This window comes from Heterodontus francisci, chromosome 7 (assembly GCF_036365525.1).
Source record: "Heterodontus francisci isolate sHetFra1 chromosome 7, sHetFra1.hap1, whole genome shotgun sequence".
NCBI classification, from domain to species: Eukaryota; Metazoa; Chordata; class Chondrichthyes; order Heterodontiformes; family Heterodontidae; genus Heterodontus; species Heterodontus francisci.
This window is the reverse complement of record NC_090377.1, coordinates 102,264,557-102,286,020: the sequence shown is the minus strand read 5'-3', so window position 1 is coordinate 102,286,020 and position 21,464 is coordinate 102,264,557. Positions and strand designations below refer to the sequence as shown.

Sequence of the window (21,464 nt, the reverse complement as noted above, 5' to 3'; positions counted from 1 at the left end):
TCCTCTAGCCATTCAATGATTCTATAACAGCCAAAACCATTGTCTTAATGCTATGCATCTTTAAGTTAAAGTTTGTTTTAAAGATGAATTTACTGACAAAATTATAGTTTTAAAAAAAAAAGTCAAAAAAGCATGATAATTCACAGTTAGGTCAACTTTATTTTTTTCCATTGATACATACATTTTATTTATTATATATGCGAATTATGCATTCTACCAGAGATACTTGGCATTTGGTTTAGACATGCCGAGTTTTCATCTTATGGCTTTTAAAAAGGCTCTGCAGTTAAAAAAGGTTGCCGACCCCTGTGCTAGAGAGAGGGAAGTGTGTCACTGAGCGTCATGCAACCTCTTTGGGTGATGTGGCTGTTATGGTTGAATAGCTGCAACGTGTGAGACATGGGTGTGAGGCTTGCAGCAGCTAAATGTGTGAGGGTGCAGTGTAGCATATGAATGGCAGATATGAGCCTTGATTGGTAGAGATTGTTGATAAGTGAGGCCTCCAGCACAGCATCAGAAAATCTTGGAGCCCACTCTCAACTACATTGTGCCATCCTCCTGTCTTTCCCAGGTCAGATTCAGCTCACAGAGGACTGTCAACATGTGCTGCAGTCACAATGCACTTCCCTTTTAAGAGGTGAGGGCTAGCTTTACACAGTGCAGGTTAGCTTTAAGTAGTGCTAACCACTCACATTATTGGCATTCTGCTCAAGCGTCCAGTCAATCAACAGCGCAGTTAGTGCTTGCTGGATGCTACAAACATGTAAAACAGTAGGCAGCCAAAACCTGGTGTGGTGCCTGCATTGCAGTCAACAGGCGCAGGTTAATTACCATCACAAAAGCCGCACCTTGTTTCAGGGGCTATCAATTTTAGAGTGTTTACTAAGCGTAATAGGGCGTTAGCAACTAAGCCCATGTCCCGGAAAACTAGTAAGAAGTTATAATTGAAGATGTTTTATCTGAATGCAGGAAGCTTTTGTAACAAGATAGATAAATTAATGGGAGTAGTAGAGATAAATGGGTTTGAGCTAGTCGCCATTATTGAGCACGGTTACGGGGTGACCAAGATTGTAAACTAAATATTCCAGGGTGCTTGACTTTTAGAAAAGAGCGGCAAAATGGATAAGTAAGTGGGGGAAAAAGGCAGTAGTGAGAAAGAATCTGAGCCCATAAAAACTAGATGTAGAATCAGTATGGGTGAATCTATGAAATAACAAAGTGCAGAAAGCACTGGTGGAAGTGGTTTATAGGCCATTTAACAGTAATCATAATGTTGGACAGAGTATAAATCAAGAATTTAGAGGAACATGTAACAAGGGTAATATAATATCATGGGGACCTTTTAATCTTTGTATAGACTGGGCAAACCAAACTGGTAAATGTAGCTTGGAGGACAATTTCATGGATTACATTCAAGACAGTTTTCTCAAACAATGTGTCGAGGAATCAACTCGGAAACAGACTATTTTAGAGTTAGTATTGTGAGACAAGACTAATTAGTAATCTTCTAGTAAAGGATCCTGTGTGGAAGAGTGAGTATAATATGATAGTATTTCATATTAAGTTTGAGAGTGATGTGGTTAAGTACAAAACTAGTATCTTAAATTTAAACAAAGCCAATTATGAAGGTATGAGGAGTGAGTTGGTTGAGGTAGATTAGGAAATTAGATTTTTTTAAAAAGCCGTGGCAAACATTTAAAGTAATTTATAATTCTCAACGAATTCCCTTGAGGAATAAAATTTCCACTGGAAAAGTAGCACAGCTGTGGATAACTAGGGAAGTTGAGGTTAGTATTGGATTAAAAGAAGAAGCTTACAACGTTGCCAAAAATAGTAGTAAACCCATGGATTAGGAACAGGGGTTGGCAACATATCCATTCACGGATAGCAGTGTATGTGGTAAAAAAAAAAAAATTTGAGTTCCATGATTTCAATCCGGTTGGGGGTGGAGAGAAGAGGGTGGCGTACACGTTGGAAGGCAGAGTGGGGATGGACACGGCGAGGGGAGAGGGGGGGGCGGACACGGCGAGGGGAGAGGGGGGGGCGGACACGGCGAGGGGAGGGGGGGGGCGGACACGGCGAGGGGAGAGGGGGGGGCGGACACGGCGAGGGGAGAGGGGGGGCGGACACGGCGGGGGAGAAAGAAAGATCAGGATCACTCCTGACAGATGGACATTGATCCGAATTTTCCACATTGCCATATCAGGTGTGCGGGCAGATATTGACTACTTTTGCAAGCAAAAACCATGCCAAGTATCTCACTAGATAGGGAGAAATGTGTTTTAAATCGGACTGTGTTTTGATGGCGTTAGGTTGGCTACGCACTTTATATACAGATTAATTGCCCCATGTCCGTGGCTGGTTCAATAATTTTGTCAAATGTCTGTGGTGCAACATGTTGGTGCCTATCCCTGATTGGGAAGGTTTTAAAAATCACCAAAGGTTGACCAAGAAATTGCTTGAGAGAGAGAAAATAGCATATGAGAGTAAATTAGCATGAAATATAGAAACAGATTGTAAGCTTTTACAGGTATGTAAAAACAGAGATTAGTGAAAGTAAACATGGCTACCTTAGAGGCAGAGACAAGAAAAATTATAATGGGGAATAAGGAATTGGCAGAGATGTTAAGCAAATACTTCGTGCTGAATTCTCAGGGCCTCCCAAAAGCGGAAACGGAGGTGGGGGTCCCTGAAAATACTGCTGCTGGCAATGTTCACTACAATGGGGCAGGAGGACAGAACAGGGCCTGCTCTCCTTGCAATTGAGGCCATTTAACGCAGTTTAAAATTTCATAACAAGCTTGTCAAAGTTGAAGGGTGGAATTTTTAAAGGGCACATAGTTTACACACACCTTCTGTTACAGATCAGCTGAAGGGAATCTACCCCAGGGCATCACTCAGTCCCATAAGAGGGACAAAAGGGGACTTGGCACTTGATGAGGATGTGCCCTTAGCACTCCACAGGTCGCAGGGAAAGTGGGCACTCAGTGCCCAGGCATTGAACGGGGTGGACACGCACCCCGCCCAATAGGAAGGATAGAACCCCAACCAGCAGGAGGGGACAGGAAGGACATGGACACCGTACCCGCAATACAGGATCTATTGATCTATTGCTGAAGATGGAGCTACTTTGAGATGACCGAGACCCAGTGCCACAGGGGACTAAGATTCCCCAGGCAGATGATCACAGAATCTGTGACCTTGTCGCTGAGGACCTTGCACCTTGCAGTACTGGTCGCCATGCCCTGACACTACTCATGGCTACTCACCCATCTGCAGGAGCTCCAGACACAGGTAATAGAACCAGAGCCACCCGCTCACCAGGACAACCATTGGGCTTCTGAAGATACAATTCCGGTCCCTGGACTGGTTGGGTGGGGCCTTGCAATACCCTTCTGCAAGGGCCACAGTCATTATGTTGGTCAGCTGCATTTTCCCTAACATGGACATCCAGAGAGGTGTGGAGCTTCCGGACGGTGAGGTCCTGGAAGGAGACAGCTCATCAGGGCGGAGCAGGAGGTGAGAAGAGAAAGAAGTGGAGGCGGAGGAAGATGGCATAGAACAGAGAGGTGCCCCTGCTGCACGACAAGGTGGCCGGGCATGGCTCAGGCCATGATAGGCCTGTGAGGAAGCCAGGAATGTCAGAGATCTCCTAATTCAGGAAAATTTCAACTGAAACCCTGTGACCCACGTTGGGGGACTTCCAATGACGGAAGCACATGTACCTGGAGGTTTTGCCCTCACCGTGGAGGATTCTGTTATCTCTTTCACCACCTCATGCCAATTTTCCCGTCACAACAGCCATAAAAGGAGTCATAGACATGTGCCTTAAAATGCCATCATTTATAAAGTGTACAACGAGGAAATCAGTTCACCGAGATAGTAGGAAGACGCCCCGGTAACCCACTCAGTTCTCTGCCAAAGCGATGTATTCCACGCTCAGCCACTGCTCACTCACTCCATTGCCAGATGAAGCCTCCACTTCCTTGAGCATCTTAGGAATCTTTGTCTTGCCTTCAGTGGCTGCTTAGGACCTGGGAGACAATGTTCCAGTATCAGCAAATCACTTTGGCCTCCCCCTCCCGCAGAGGCTGCAGAAACGTGATAGCTTGTTTGGTTGAGGACACACGCTGTAGATAGATTCACAGACCTTCCATTTATCTTCACAACTCTGCTGATAACTCGCCTCATCACAGCAGACGTTGCCTGTAAGGCACTGTGCTTCCTGTTCGTTGCTAGTAAGTTCAAAATCATCTGGGAAAATCCTGTTCTATTGGCTCCTTAAGGATCTTAAGTGTCTGCCCGCCTCCGATCAGTCAGCCAATGATCCATCATGTCAAGAAACCCAGAGAAAGGTCCGAGACATGTCAAGGAATTTCAAGACAGGTTACAATCACCTCACGTTCGAACATGCAATCACTGCGGTAGTGCATATCCTCACTACAGTGAGGAGGAGAGTGGTTCCCCCAGAGATTGGGATGCAGCCACATGGTGCAGCTGTGCAGTGGCCAGGAAAGCTCCTGCGGCCTGAGGAACCATTGGAGGTGGACAAGGAGAACGCATGGGACAACAAGGCAGCCTGGTCGCAGAAGGTGCTACCCAGCTCAATGAGTATACCAGCAGAAGCTCAGCTTCATTGAGATGTCCTGACAGCAATGCCTACGCAGACTGTATCTCTCCAGGGAGGTGGTGGCAGAGCTATGTGGAATGTTGGAACAGGAGTTGAGGCCGCAGGTAAGTGGCAGCCACCCAATGCCTCTCACCTAAAAGGTGGTGATAGCATTCAGTTTTTTCACCAGAGGATCATTTCAGGGATCACCTGGAGATCTCTGTGACATCTCTCAGTCAGCAGCCCATCGCTGCATAAAGAAAGTCACAGATGCCATGTACCGTCAGGCTGGCCGATATATCAAGTTCACTACCAATCAGGCCAGTGAGACTGAAAGGGCAGTCAGCAGCGGGGCCATCGCTGGATTTCCCCAGGTGCAGGGATTAATGACTGTACTCATATGGCCATCAAGGCTCCCTCACAACAGCTGGTGCCTTTGTGAACAGAAAGGACTTCCATTCTCTAAATATTCAGGTAGTGTATGATCACCATAAGTGGTTCATGCAGCTGTGTGTGAGGTTTCCAGGAAGCTGGGCAGTCCCAACTGTCTCAGCTCTTCAGGCCAGCCAAGCACCTTCATGGCTGGATCCTGGGGTATCTTCTGAAGTCACGGCTTCTGATCTCTAAAGACCCCCAACATACAGGCAGAGGACAAATATAACCACTGCCATATGGCTACAAGGGCCACCATTGAGTAGGCCATTGGCCTGCTGAAGATGAGGCTTTGATGCCTTAACAGATCTGAGGGAGCCCTGCAATATGCACCCTCAAGGATATCCCACATCATTATTGTCTGTTGTACATTGAACAATCTGACACTCCAGAGGGCAGTAGCACTGGAGCCAGAGAAAAGACACTGAGCCAGCCACATCCTCAGAGGAGGAGGGTGCCTGTTGATGTAAGTTGCAACGAGGGGCCCAGGCTACAGCACACTGTCATACGTGGCAGGGACACGCTGAGTCAAGGATTTCTCTCCCAGAGGTGCCCTTGCTGACCTGTCATCAGAGACCCTCAGCATCTATGTGCCCGTGACCACTATATGCAAAGGCCTTCATCAAAGCAGGCACTAACAAGTCCCTCATATTTGTAGACCATCCAGTCATTGGATTTAACATCTGGGTTGTTAACGACCAGGTGAGAAGGGGTCTAGGGGTTCCGTCTCAGCCTTTGCTTGGTTTAACTGTAACAGAGTTTAATTTTAGAAACACCATGTTTTTAGCTTCCCCTCAGTGAATCCTTGTTCACTGCTCCAATTGTAAGACAAAGAAATCAGACAGGTTTCCTTAGATTTAAACAAGAAAGGTGGAAGTTTATCAATCTTAAACGCTAATCCAGTTAACGACTATGAATATGCGTTACGACCACGCTAGCATGCATACATGATAATCACACACACAGAGACAGAAAAAGTAGGAGTAAAGGGGAAAAGTTTGAGGCAATAGCTGGTAGTTACAGACCTTTACATTCACCATGGAGTCTTTGGTTGCCAGTAAGTCTTGCAATTCATTGGGGCCCAGTTCTCACTTCAACTTGTTTCAAGGTCGGAGGCTTTTCTGTCTTGAGGTGTACGTGTCTTCCGTGGGTCCAGTGGCTTGGGAGAAAGCGAGGGAGATACAACGGCTTCCTTGTTGCAGCTTCAGTTGCGTGCAAAACCTATGTTCCTTTCTCTGTAGCACAATTCAAAAAAATCCCAGGTTGCCCAGCAAGTTAGTGATGTGACTAGCTCCTTATTTGGAACAGTCTCTTGCGAGGTTTGTGAATTGTGTTACCTTAGCAGTCTCTGGAATGTGCTTCCTTACACCTTCAATGTCTGGTGATCGAAATCCATTTGGGTTAATTGGATCAGAGAATAGTCCTTTGTCTCCACAAGCAGTGTCTCTTAGTTTGCAAATATCCTTCCAGTCCAGTGTCTGGTGATCTTCAAACCAGTCATTTCTTCACTCCTGCAACAGTTTAAAATTAATGGTCATATGACGAAATCAATCTGCCTCATTCTTGACAGGTGGGGATCTGCATGACAGGATAATGTCAACTGTTGTATTGAAATTAAAATATAAATCATTAGAATTGCATTTCACCAACTTTAATTTCCAGTATACATTTGCATGTAGCAAAATAATCTCACCCAGTGAGCCCCAAGAGTTAATCCATGCACTTAGGCACACGCTTACGGTAACTTCTACGGGGTGCTCCCGCTGCACCTTGAGTTGATGTGGAGGCAGGCCTTTCACGCTCTGGTGCATTAGATAACCATGGCCTGCTTCCTTAGGGTACCTGAACCCTACTCGTGCCTGGCACATTTGGGGTCACCTGCATCAGAGCAGGATCCAGCGAATGTGCTGCCATCAAAGGGCCTGAGAATGTGTCTGCAGCTTTGGAAGCGCCCTGAGAGGAGCCCCCATTGCCTGAAGGCTGCCCCTCCTCTGCCTGTTGAGGTCTCACATTCACTGCTGTGGTCACCTGGAATGGTTGAGCTCCTGGTAACTTGGAGATGCATGGCTGGCCCATCTCACCCATGCATCGCTATATTCACCTCATGGATGAGGCCAAGCTCTCGATGTCTGTTTGCAGCCCCTGCATCCACCTGGGGTATACTCCTTGAGGGTTGCCAGCTTCTCAATTGAGGATGCCATGCATTCACATGCCAGAGAACTGGAGCCACTCAAGACATGGATGGACTCCTCTATCGTTTGCACATGGGACTTCATGGCATCTGGAAACTCCAACAGATCTTCACACATTGGACACGGTGGGCCAAAGGGCATGTTTCTATGCTGTATGACACTATGACTCCATGACATTTGATGCATCAGCTGGATCCTCTGCTGCTTTGCTGCTGACACCAGAGTCTCTCCATCGGAATGGAACTGTGCATTGTTGCCCCCCCCCCCCCCCTTCACTCCTCCAGGGGGAAATGGCCACAGCTGTCACTGCCTCTGCTACCAACTCCTATGCATCTGTGAAGTGCTCACCAGATCGTGCCACCCACTCTACACACGCAACGGAGCCCACTGATAGTGTTTCTGCACTGGTGGAGGGTGCACAAGAATGAAGTGACGCAGTGTCTTCACATGGTGTTGCATCCTGAGAGCTTTCAAGTGTGGCTGCATTCCTGGTCTGCCTCTCATCTGCTGCTGGACCTGATGGAGAGAAGATATTAAAGTGAAACATGTGGTCCTTCAACCGAGGCCTCTTGCCTCCCCTTCCAGTGGCAGTAAAGGCCCACACAGGTGCCACATGCCAGACATGGTGTAGGGAATGTTGGATGCAACCAGATATTTACACACACTCATACCTTCTGCACCTGCCTCGCCCTTAGTGACAGGCTGCCCTGCAATGACCCATCCGATTTGCATGGCCTCCTCCTCCAATGGTGTCACCACGGCGACTCCACCTGCGGTTCTTTGGTGTTCCCTGGCATTCTGAGCATTCTTCTCCTGGAGTACTGTAAACCTGCAGCACAGCGCCGCTGGGATGGCATGACGAAGTGGCCATTCAGCCATCTCAATGCAACATTCACCCGTGCCTGAGCATGGGTCTCAGGTGCATGATAATTGGACTCCTCAATGTTAACATTAGTACCTGGTGTTGCCCCATGCATGGGTCTATCACCTGGCCTCAGATTTCATGGGCACCTTTCAATTAATACTGGGCTTCCAGTTGCCAACTGTAAATGCTATTCACCTTTCCAAACCGCAGCAAGTCATTAAATCTTTTACTGCACTGGATCCAGGTCCTGGCAACGGCACCTCAGCTGCTCATGACGTCCGCCACTTCCAACCATGCCTTCTTGGTGACACCTCCTCCTCCTGTCTTCTGGAAAGAGGACCAGCCTCCTTTCGCAGTCTGCTTCCACAAGTACCTCAAGGGAGGTGTCACTGAAGCATGGGGCGATCCTTCCTCTTTCTGCCACCATCTCTACACTGCCTTCTCAGTTGTCCACCCCTGCTTTGGGTTCAAGGTGGCTGACTGCTGCATAGGTCTTTAAATATTCTAGCTGCATGCGAGCTGCCGTTGCTAGGACCCACCTGCCACCGTTAATTGGTTGGCTCCCTTGCCAGCAGCCCCTTAATTGACTGCTAATGGTAAAATGTAGGGGGAAGTCCTACCGCCTGCTTATGTGTCTTGGTGCCACACATTTCCACCCAACATCAGGACCTCTGCGTAAACAGTAAAATCCTTGCCATTAACACAATTTTGACAGCCTAGGTTTGGAAATATTGTAGTGAGTTCAACAGTGTAGGGGTTAATGCAGCAGAGTATATATATATCAAACTAACACTGATATTTTCTTCAGATTATAACTAAATCCAGCTCTGCGAGCACTGCTGCTTGCAGAGGAGTGCTGAAGTCCTTTCATGCAGATGTAAAATGTTGAGATCAGATGTTGAGTCATTAGCAAAACACTATATATTGGTTATAGAAATATTGCAGTACTGTGTACTAATGACTGTGATTGCATGACTGCTCTGAATATTTCAATCATCTGTAGAACATCTTTTAACCAAACCTCAAGATGCAATGCATCCTGCTGTAGTTACTTGAAGCTCTTCTGATTGTTTTTCATTACACAGCTTGCAAGGACCAAGATAAAAGGGAAAAAAGATACATAGGCCTTCACAGAATATGTTAAAAAGCCTTTGAACATCAACAATTCATAAGATATTGCCTGGGCCCTGCAGAGAGAAAAGAGATTTTTTAAATTGCTGTTGAAATGCCATATCTTTTGACCAAATCTATGTTCACATTTTTTAAGACTGTTTTCCGGCAAAAACCTTTGAGTTCCATAAAATCTGACCACTATGATGTGCTCATGCAGTCACTTTTTTTCTGCAACAATTTACATTTACATAGAGCCTTTATAATAGGAAAACGTCTTGAGGGACTTCAAAGAGACATGATGAAGAAAGTCTACAAATTGTGTTGACTATAGTGTTAATCAAATATTGGATTGACAGAACCAAACTATCACTTCCCAACTGTTGGATCACTTCTGTGTTGGTATTTGTGGAAAATATATAGACATTTATGAAGATTTGTATCATCAGTATTCACTCAAAATTAATTTTTCATGTTATGGATTATTAACATTCAGTGCTTAATGGGTTTAAAGTTTTTAAGTATGTCCTAATTGCATACCTTTTTTTTTAAAGGTTAAATACTTTTCGTGACATACCTGATTTCCGAATCCTAGCCTGTGGAGGAGATGGAACTGTAGGATGGATACTGGATTGTATTGGTAATTGAATATTCAGAAAAATTATATTGTGAAATACAATTATGTTTTACCACCTAAATTATATTTAACCCGAATTTTTATCAGTGTCAAAAATCATGTTATTTTTGTCTTGTCTATTAATTTTATTATCGACCTGCTTTTTATTGAAAATGTTTTGGTAACCAGTGGATTGTAAAGACAGTACAGCTCAAAATATATAACACTTCCAATAAAAGGAACTAAAAAACATTTTTATTGCAAATGTCTAAACCTGTATTCAAGACCCACACTCATGTTACAATTCTGATGACTGGTTTATAATCTATCATGTGCTGAATAGCGGTCTCTTTTGTGTCTGCTTTTCCAGCTTCCATTTTATCTGAACCATACATATCTGTTGTCTTATTGCAGATAAAATCAACCTAATAAAACATCCACCTGTAGCTGTATTACCGTTGGGTACTGGAAATGATCTGGCTAGATGTCTGAGATGGGGAGGAGGTAAGAATGAAACCCAGCATTTACTGCGGATCCAATGAAATGTTTCAGCATTGAGACTTGAGTCTCTTGGCTAAAATTGTGTAAATAAAGCATATTTGTTGCCCAAACTTAAACTAATGCATTTTGTCCAGGGATAATCTTCAGTAATGAAAATTTCTGTATTATTGTGCTCGTGCCATGGAAAATAATGCTATACCCCTATTAAAGATTGTGCATTGCTGCTAAAAAGGAGCTGGCTTACCTTTTTCATATTTTATAAAGATCTGCTTGGATTTAAATTTTTATTCATAGGAGAGATTGTTTTGCACAGTGTTACGACCGAGGTGGGAGGAGTGCACTGTTTTTCTAGTTCCACTTCTCCACAGGTCACAACATATACTTAAATGTTTACCCAATTACCGATATAGTAAATCATAGACTCTTCTCTTTATCCCCAGAATAAAATACACCAACCAGGTTTCTTTAATAAGCAACAAAATTATCAGTTTATTATAAAACAAGACATAACCAGTATTGAAGCAAAGAATTAACACACAGAGTGAAATATGAAAGTTCCCTTTTACCTTAGCCCCTCACACACGCGCACACACAAACACCAGTTAACTGAAAAAAGAATTTTTCTCTTTAGAGTTATGTTACAAAAAAACACTTGGGCCAAATACTTGCTAATTCTTGAAGGAAAAAACGAGAAGATATGGAAAGATGTCAGTTGTCCCTTTTTGGTTTGGCGTCCCAAATACGCGTAGATGGCTGTCACTGGGATCTCTCTAGAACAGTTCTTTTCTGGCGACGTTGAAGATCAGTTTGGTGGGCTTTCCAGGAGAAATGCAACAACAGGGGTTTCTGTCAGGCTTTTCATGAGAAATGCAGCATCATTTTCTCTATTTTTTACACTTGATTCCCAGGATGTTTTCAAAGAGATGGAAGAGGGTGCTGATGGTGACTGCTCTCTTGGCTGGTTTTCACCAACTGCCTTCAAAACAATTCACACCCCAATACACTGTCCAAAGCGAAACCAAAAACAATATTTCAAGAGTCAAGCCTCCCAACCCCTATAAATCTTGACTTGTCACTTCTCTGTAAACAACTCCCCCAAGTCAAAAAGCTCCTGCTGGGTATTTATCTAAAGACAGGTGACTCCAAGTAAATGATGTTTTCAAATAAGACCTCTCAGTGTCCTTTCAATGACCCCAGTGAAAAAAAAAATCCATGGAATCCTTTTCAGTTTTCCCAAATAAAATGATGGCCTCAACTTAAACAAGGGCAATTACAGAGGTATGAAGAAAGAGTTGGACTAAAGAGTGGGCTGGGAAGATAGACTAAGGGGAAGGTCAGTGGATGAACAGTGGCAGACATTTAAGCAGATATTTCATAACGCTCAGCAAACATTTATCCCAGTCAAAAAGGACTCGATGAGAAGGATGAGCCACCCGTGGTTAACAAAGGCAGTCAAGGAGAGTATCAATCAAAAACTAAGGCATACAAGGAGGCAAAAACTATTGGTAGGCCGGAGGATTGGGAATTTTTTAGGAACCAGCAGCGGATGACTAAAAAGCTAATAAAGAGGGAGAAAATTGATTATGAAAGTAAATTGGCAAGAAATATAAAAACAAAAAGCAAGAGCTTCTATGGATATATAAAAAGAGAGAGAAGCTAAAGTGAGCGTGGGACCCTTGGAAGATGCGACTGGAGAATTGATAACGGGGAACAGGGAAATGGCAGGTAATTCAAACCAATATTTTGCATCGATCTTCACAATGGAGGACACTATAAACATCCCACAGATATCAGATAATCAAGGAGCTAATGGGAGGAAAGATCTTTTAACAGTCTCTATCACAAGGGACAAAGTATTTGACAAACTAATGGGACTAAAGGCAGACAAGTCGCCAGGACCTGAAGGACTACATCCAAGGGTTTTAAAGGAAGTGGCTGCAGAGAAAGCGGAGGCATTGGTTGAAATATTCTAGAATTCACTGGATTCCGGGAGGGTCCCAGTGGATTGGAAAACCGTTAATGTGACACCCCTGTTCGAGAAGGGAGGGAGACAAAAAGCAGGAAATTATAGGCCAGTCAGCCTAACATTGGTCATTGGGAAAATGCTAGAGTCCATTATTAAGGAAGAAATAGCAGAACATTTAGAAAAGATTAACACAATCAAACAGAGTCAACATGGTTTTGTGAAAGGGAAATCAAGTTTGACAAATTTGCTGGAGTTCTTTGAGGTTATAACAAGCAGAGTGGATAAAGGGGAACTGGGAGATGTAGTGTATTTAGATTTCCAGAAGGCATTCGATAAGATGTCACATAAAAACTTATTGCACAAGATAGGAGGTATTGGAGGTAATGTATTAGCATGGATTGAGGATTGGTTAACACACAGAAGACAAACAGTCGGGATTAATGGGTCTTTCTCAGGTTGGAAAGACGTAACTAGTGGAGTGCCACATGGATCAGTCCTAGGGTCTCAATTATTTACTATCTATATTAGTGACTTGGAGGAGGGGGCAGAGTGTAATATATCCAAATTTGCTGCTGATACAAAAATAGGTGGGAGGGCATGTTGTAATGAGGACATAAGGGATGTGCAAGAGGATGTAGATAGGTTGAGTGAGTGGGCAAAAACTTGGCAGATGGAGTTTAATGTAGGAAAGTGTGAGGTCTTTGGTCGGAAGAATCAAAAGGCAGACTATTTTTAAAATGTGCGGCACAAAGGGATCTGGGTGTTCTTGTGTATGAAACACAGAACGTTAGTATGCAGGTGCAGCAAGTAATTAAGAAAACAAATGGAATTTTGGCCTTTATTGCTAGGGTGGTTGGAGTTTAAAAATAGGGAAGTCTTGTTATATTTGTACAGGGTTGGTGAGGCTGCACCTGGAGTACTGTGTACAGTTTTGGTCCCCATATTTAAGAAAGGATATACTGACATTGGAGGCAGTTCAAAAGAGATTCATTAGGCTGATTCCTGGGATGAAGGGGTTGACTTATCAAGAATGGCTAAACAGGTTAGGCCTTTATTCATTAGAGTTTAGAAGAATAAGGGGTGATCTTATTGAAAGGTACAAGATTCTGAGGAAGCTTGACAGGGTAGATGTTGAGAAGATGTTTCCACTAGTGGGGGAATCTTGAACTAGGGGACATAGTTACAGAATAAGGGGACACTCATTTAAAACTGAGATGTGAAGGAATTTCTTCTGCATGAGGGAGTGAATGTCTGGAATTCTCTACCCCAGAGAGTTGTGGAGGCTAGATCACTGAAAGTATTTAATGAGGAGGTAGATAGATTTTTGAAATATCGGGGATTTGAGGGCTATGAGGAGCTGCCACGGAAGAGGAGTTGAAGTCTGGGGCAGATCAGCCATGTTCTTATTGAATGCTGCCAGTTTTCTCACCTCATCTACGTTCTTATGTTCTTATAATTCTAAAATACATGAGTCCTCAAAAAAAAAATTGAACAGAAAATGCAGAAGCACCATGATAACAGCATCTATAGATAATTTCCAAAACAAAACACACCATACCTTGGAGATTAGCGGGAGCTGTGGATTAGCTTGAGACTCTGCATTTGAGCGATTGTTGTGAGGCCAACAATATACCTCACCTTCTGTGGCTCTCTCACGGCTGTGTCTCCTCCCACCCTACTTTAAGCTACTGGGGTCAGCTGGGCTCTGCGGTGGAGCTGCCAGTTTTCTCACCTCATCTAATCGGCAAATTGGTTGGGGTGCACAAGCTGCTCACCAGTGGAATTCAAATAACACCCAACTGTGAAAGTTGTTCTGGTCTCCGACCTCTTCCATTTGGTGTGTGGTGGACTTGCTCTGCTCATCTTCCACCCAGTGGGGCAGCCACATCAATATTAATCCCAGAGTAACATTTATTGCACCTGAAGCACTTGTCTGCTGCATCTGCCTTTGGGGTAGTTATACTAATATGAGTCTAGTTGCATTTTAAACTAGCATAAAACTAAATTCAATGGGCTGAGTTTTTATGTCAGGTTTGCAGCGGTGTGCCTGAAAAAAATGGCCCATTATACTAGCATCGAGCCTGCAATGTAGGTGGCATCCTATGAGGACCATTGTATCAGTGCTATTTTGTAATGAGGTATTGTCATTTTGGCTCAAGACTGACAGTTCAATATGGCACTGATGGTGTAATGCATTGACAAGATGCTGCCTTTCATGAATGATTTTTATCTTTGCTGCCTAAGTGTTAATCTCATGGAGATCGTCACCCATTCTTATAGAATCCACCACATTTTCATTCCATTGAATTCAAAGTCAGATGGATTCTACAAAGGGTGAGTGATCTGCTCCACCAGAGTACCAACAACAGTTGAAGCAAAACTGTCGCCCATTCAATCCAAGTTCTTTTTGGGTTGTTGTCAAAGATCCCATGACACTGTTTGAAAAAGAGCAAGTAGTTCTTCCAATATTCTTCCTACAAACAACACCATCTAAAACAAATTAACTAGTAATACCTCTTAATTACTATATATGGGATCTTGCACTGCACAGATTGGTTGCTGAGTTTACCTTAAAAAAAGCAGTATCTAAGCTTCTGAAGTAATTTTGATGTGAAGTAATTTTGGGTGTCCTGAGGATATGATCAGGTGACAGATGCATACAAATTCTTTCTTATTCTTCAGTGCAGCACTGAGGGAATGCTGCACTGTTGAAGGCGCCATTTTTCAGATTTGATATTAAACTGAGGCATCATCTACCCCCTCAGCTGGATCCCATTGCACTACTTGAAGAAGAGCAGGGCAATTCTCCCAGTGTCCTGGTCAATATTTATCGCTCAACCAATGGCACGATAAACAGATTATCTGGTTACATATCTCACTGCTGTTTGTGGGACCTTACTTTGTGCAAAATGGCTGCTGCGCTTCCTAACGTTACAACAGTGACTATACTTCAAAAAGTACATCATTGGCTGTAAAATGCTTTGGGACATCCTGCGGTTGTGAAAGGCACTATATAAATTTTGTTTGAGTTCATAATCAGTCCAATGTTCTGCTTCAGCAGTCTAAATAACATTGTTACATCAGTCACGTAGAGTCAAAGATAAGTTTTAAACTTGTATTTCTTTATACTTGTAAAGGATATGAAGGTGGAAACTTAATGAAAGTTCTCAAAGACATCGAGAACAGTATAGAAATGATGCTGGACAGATGGAGTATAGAGGTGATACCAAACAACAAAGATGAAAAAGGGGATCCAGTGCCATACAGTATTGTTAACGACTATTTCTCTGTTGGTGTGGTAAGTGCCAAAGGATGTTCTTGTCCTTTTATTTTATAAAGAAATCTGTTGGAATTGCTATTTCACATATGACTTCTCCACATATCATGTATCTATTTTTTCAAGGCCCTTCTGTACCCACCGAGAGCACAAGATATTTGTTTTTGGTGCGAATCATATATATTTCAGAAAACATTTTTTGTCAAATCATGTATGGGCCATCTTAGTTTTACTTCTCTCATCAGTCACATGTGACCACTAGCCTTCAGTTGAAACTACCACAAAAACAGAAATAGTCAGTGGGATTAATGTTTAGATTTAGTTCAAGAAGTTTAAGACAGTATGAGTTACTATTGTCTCATTCATTGTGCAGAGACCATAATAAATATATTTACTCACTATACCTTGACAAATATATTGAAAAGGGTTTTTGTTCTTCAGTGTTCAGAAAAAGACTCATAAGGAACAAGCACAATGTCAGGGTCATTCTGCACATCCAGTATCATGCAGCTTCAGCACTTATGGGCCCGGCGGATTGTATCAAAGCAATGGTATCCCATTGGGTACATCATGTTATTGAAGGAAAATGTCTTTCAGAACGTTTCCCTCCAGTGATTCCAAGAAATCTGATCCAGTTCAGTTCCTCGCTCCTTGGGAGAGAATCATTTCATTAGATTAAGACTCAAATGAGCCCAAGTCACCTCCAACAGTTGGGTGTTAAAGGTGAATTCCATTTCCAGTGTTCACTATCCATATTGACATTACTATAGAACAAAAAAATACAAGCACCTAATGAGGTGCATTTTTGAAAAGGTGGAATGTTTCTTTCTATATCGTACAGTATTCAAATAGGTTTATTTGAGATAGTTTCTATTGCCCAAAGTCAGCAAGTTTGAGCCTTTTCCTCATTTATACCTTTGTGTACCTCAACGTGTGGAAAAAAATCAATGGCTGTGAAAATGTGAGCAACTGTTAATCAGTATAGAAAGACTGTTGTGCCAAAAAATATCTGTTTGCCTAATTGTGTAATTATCTATTCAGGGTAACTTCTATGGTGCACAGCGATTACGAGCGCAGTAATGGACAGTTTCAGGTGACTGTTTAGTTTCAGTAGAAAATTTAAGACAAAGTTTTCTCATGATTAGGCTTTATAGGGAAATGCTTAAAACAGATTGTCACATAGTGGGCTGAATTTTATGAGCGCACCACAAATCATGGCAGCCCACTCGCACAGATCTGCCATCTCTGAGCCCTGCATTATTTCGTGCAGGGGCTCATTCAAATGGAAGGGGGAAGAGCGACTGCCCCTGATGACGTAGAGGGGGCGGCTGCTCCATCCCAGACAAAGGCGTCCGGTGCCACCGCGCAGGCACCGGTGCCATTTTTAAAGGGCTTCAGGCCCTTCAGTCTCATTTAGATGTTTAAAGGGAACAAGCATTCGAAACTAAAGTTACACATGCAATAACATTTTCATTCCCCGCGCCCACACCCCCAAGAATGAATCGATTCATTAATTTCCATTCCCCGTCAAAAATCCTTTATGCAGATCCGCACTTTCCCCCCGATCTTTATTAACTTTAAACCTTCACTTCTTCCCACCAATCAAAAGACTGTGTTCCCTGCTCTCTCTACACCCACCCACCCCACCCCCCACCGCCCTGAGATTTTCACTGCTCCTCCCTCCCCACCAGTGTCACGCCTAGGATGTCTGTGCAGACATCCAAAGGCGCAGAAGTTCCGGCCAGTGGCTGGGATATCGGCATGGGACAGCCGTTGGGATCAGGGTTTTTTTATCCATTCATCGGATGTGGGCACTGCTGGCTAGGCCAACATTTATTACCCATTCCTAATTGCCCTTGAGAAGATGGTGCTGAGCTGCCTTCTTGAACCGCTGTAGTCCATGTGAGGTAGGTATACCCACAGTGCTGTTAGGAAGGGAGTTCCAGGATTTTGACCAAGTGACAGTGAAGGAACGGTGATCTAGCTCCAAGTCAGGATGGTGTGTGGGTTGGAGTGGAACTTGCAGGTGGTGGTGTTCCCATGTATTTGCTGCCCTTGTCCTTCTAGTTGGTAGAAGTCGTTGGTTTGGAAGGCGCTGTCTAAGGAGCCTTGTTGCGTTGCTGCAGTGCATCTCGGTACGTTGATTTGCATGTTTTTAAATTAATTTTGATATTAAAATGAAGACTCCGCCGCCAAGCAGCAGAGGGTGCGGGGGCACCGAGGCCTCAGTGCCACCAGTAAAATGCGGCAGGGCCACCTTGTCAGTGGGGCTCGAGGCGGGACTGTCCCAGAAGAATCTTCCAGCCCCCCTGCCACAACCCCCGACGTCGGAGGGCTAGTAAAATTCAGCCCAGTATTTATGTCAATGAAAAACTTCTAGAGCATTCAGTATCTGGTGCAGTCCTTCCCAAGAATGTATTTCCATTTGAGGTTACTCTATGGATACTATAATTCAACATGTTTGTAGTGCATCATGCCAGAGTACCAGGTCATAACTGTGTTTATTATCAACAAAGGTTTAGTCAACTGAGAAATATACCAGATATAAAGCAGGCATGGCAGCTCCAGCCCAGAATTGCAGTGAGCGAGATAGACATTTTTTTAACCTTGGGTATATTAATTGTGGTTCTAGAAATCATAGTCCTTCCATGTATGTTTGATTCTGATCATGTTTTGGATTTATTTGAAGCTAAAAGGATTTGTGATCTAACTCAAAGTAACTAAAATGTTGCAGGTTAAAATGGGTTATCTTTCATGAGCTCTCTATTGAGACTACATGCACCATTTCATTGAGCATGATTTTTAATACAAAACAAGTGTCACGAATATAGACTTTGATAATTGGCAGAGCTGTAATTATGGGAAATATCCATGGTCTGTGGAGGAGCCCATTATTTAAAGGTTAGGGATTATGGTAAATTGCCTTCCTTTACTTTATTCAACCAATGTATTTTGTCCCAAAACTTTGAGTTGGTTAGATACTTGAGTAATAATTTTGTAGTTCTATTCTTTAATACCTTTATATGTAATCAGTACATAGAATATGAACAGGGATTCAAAATTTTGAAGGGCTCTTGCCAGAGGACATACATCAGTGTCTTGGCATGTTGCTTATCTGTGAACAGATTTTTTCTTTTATTCTTTCTAATTTTCTTTCCTTTTCTCCATCTCTTTCCTGATGGTAGTGATTAAGAGTGAGAATGATTCCATGGATGTTAACAACCCTCCAGTAACTTGTCAAGTGGTCATTGTTTATTTGTGTCCCTCAACTCTTGATGTTCATAGGGAATTCAGTCATGGGCCATCACAAGTCCACACACTTTCAAACAGAAAGCACGGATTTGTCTAATCTAATGTATTGCCCAGTACTTTGCATGAATGCAGTGAGAAATTCGGCAATCTAAAGGATAATCATTATCTCTGGAAAACCACCTTAATACTGTAATTTTCTGAATATAATTACGCACTCTAATTTTCATGAATGAAGATCCAAATTTGCCTTATCGCCATGTATGACACGCACGTAGACCTTTGCAATATTGTGGTCAAAGTGACCTTTTATTGACAAAAGTAGTGAGAAATCCCATCTAAGCTAAAGGGTCTGTTCCCACCCTAGTTTGCTGAGCAGCCGGATCCCACTCGAAATGTGCGATATTCAAATAGGCCAAATGAGCTGACAGCGTTTATCAATCAAACGTAGCATATGTCATACAGCCAAGTTTCCCAGGGCAGCAAAGTGAGATTCTTCATAAAATTTTTAACTCAAAACATTCGTAACAGCTAACATGGCAGGGAAAAGAGTAAGTTACACTTAAGGTGATGGAAGTTGCTGAAAAGCATGGTAACAAAGCAGCAGCATGAGAATTCGATTTTAACAAATTCAAAAGAAATACCATCGAAATGCAACATTTTTAGTAGGAAAAGATGTCCTTGACTGGCTGCAAAAAAAATGTTTGATTTTTTTTACCATGCATGATACGAGTCCGAACAGATTTTTAGGGGAAAATGTGTATTATATTCAAAATATTATGGTAAATCACCCAGGGCTAAATTGGGATATGTAACATTCGTGTTTTAGGTACAATGCGGCAACCTAACTGTCATGCAGGCCTCTAACTGCCAAGAATGGGGCTTATATATTTCGTCACATGGACATTAAATTTTTAAATTGTTACTGGAGTAAAGAATGAACTTGCTTTTTAAAAGAAAGCAACACCAGACCTTTGACTAGAAAGACATTTGCATATTTACAGTCACTGCTTAAAAAAGACAAAAGACCATTTCCTGACGCATTCAATCCACAATGGACTTTTGATTACCAGATGGCCAGTGCATTGTATGAAAACCTTAGTGCTCACTCGCTCACATGTTCAGCCATTGCTTAAAGTGCCACAGCCCGTGTTCACTTTTCAAAAACCTTCCACCACTTCTTACAGTCACAATGAATCTGTTCTTTTAGGGCTTCTTTTAAGTGACACTAGCCACTCGCAATATTCGGCCCCTGATGATCTATGCAGCTAGTGAATAGTTGGATAGCACTGGCTGTGCGTAGAAATCATTTGAAACAGCAAGCAGCACCAATTTAACTTGCTGCCTGCAACATAGTAAATGGGCATGGATTAATCGTGTACTGTGATCCCCATACCTGTTTTCAGGGGTTAGCCAATTCAACCACCACACATTCTAAAATGTAGTTAATCTTGTAGTCAACTCATATTCGTATATGAACATTTTAAAACTACTGTATAATAGGATTTTTGAAAAGTATGTAGTTAAAACTGTAAAAACATTTTTTATTTTAACATAGTAAACTTGATCATGTACTGAAGTAAAGCAATTTATAATTGATTTATCCTATGGACTGAGCATTGGTTTTCACAAACCATACATTTATCATCTTTACAAAATAACTCAGAGGTTTGTATCTCTATCAGACTCTTGACTTCACTTTAGTTTCTGCTTTGTATTGATAAATGATGGATGAAAGGAGCCTTTTGAAGTTAGACTCCAATATTTCCTTTTAATGGCTAATTCCTCTAATCTGTCAGTTTTAATGGCTAATGCTATATCCTTTTGCTTGTCATTACAGTATTGGCACAAATTGCCAGGTTTTGAGTGGAGTTTTATCAGATCAATAGAACCTTTGTACTAACAATAATGTAAGACAATTTTTCTTTTAAAACACTTACTTGGTGCTTGGTACTTGGTAGGTAAATTGGCCATTATAAATTGCCCCTAGTATAGGTAGGTGGTAGGGAAATTTAGGGACAGGTGGGGATGTGGTAGGGATATGGGATTAGTGTAGGATTAGTATAAAATGGGTGGTTGATGGTCGGCACAGACCCAGTGGGCCGAAGGGCCTGTTTCAGTGCTGTATCTCTAAACTAAACCAAACCATGAGAAAGTTAGAAAAACTTGCATTTATATAGCACCATTCACATCCTTGCAATGTTCCAAAGTGCTTCACAGCCAATAAATTGCTCCAAGTGTACAAACAACAATGAAATGTGTTTTTAGTGATATCGACTGTGATGCAAATCTTAAGAACACCAATAAAACTCCTCTGCTGTTTTTGAGTAATGCCACAGGATCTTTACCATCCAACTGAACAGGAAGTATGGCCTTGGTTTAATGTCTTCTTAAAAGACAGCACCTTACAATGCAGCACTCCCTCAGTCGTGCTGTGTAGTATCAACCTAAATTCCTGGAGCAGGGCTTAAACCCAAATCTTTTTGACTCAAAGTCAAGAGTGCAACCACTGAGATGGTCATGTTGAGGAAATGAACATTTTCACTCTTTGCACCAAGGATCAGCATCTGCATGTCAGAATTTAGATACCTGAGAACTTAATTTACTTTATAGTACACTGATCAATATAAAATTCCTTTGTGCTGTT

General features: G+C 42.6%; 1 protein-coding gene across 9 annotated transcripts in view; it reads left to right on the top strand.

Moving 5' to 3' along the window:
- LOC137372189 (diacylglycerol kinase beta-like) overlaps positions 1 to 21,464 on the top strand; it is a 636,709-nt gene that overhangs the window by 380,899 nt on the left and 234,346 nt on the right. For all 9 annotated transcript variants that reach the window (XM_068035767.1, XM_068035770.1, XM_068035771.1 and 6 more), the window contains 3 exons: positions 9,763 to 9,848; positions 10,239 to 10,328; positions 15,429 to 15,589. In XM_068035767.1, the coding sequence (XP_067891868.1) occupies positions 9,763 to 9,848; positions 10,239 to 10,328; positions 15,429 to 15,589 (337 nt within the window). The remainder of the gene's footprint in view (positions 1 to 9,762; positions 9,849 to 10,238; positions 10,329 to 15,428; positions 15,590 to 21,464) is intronic.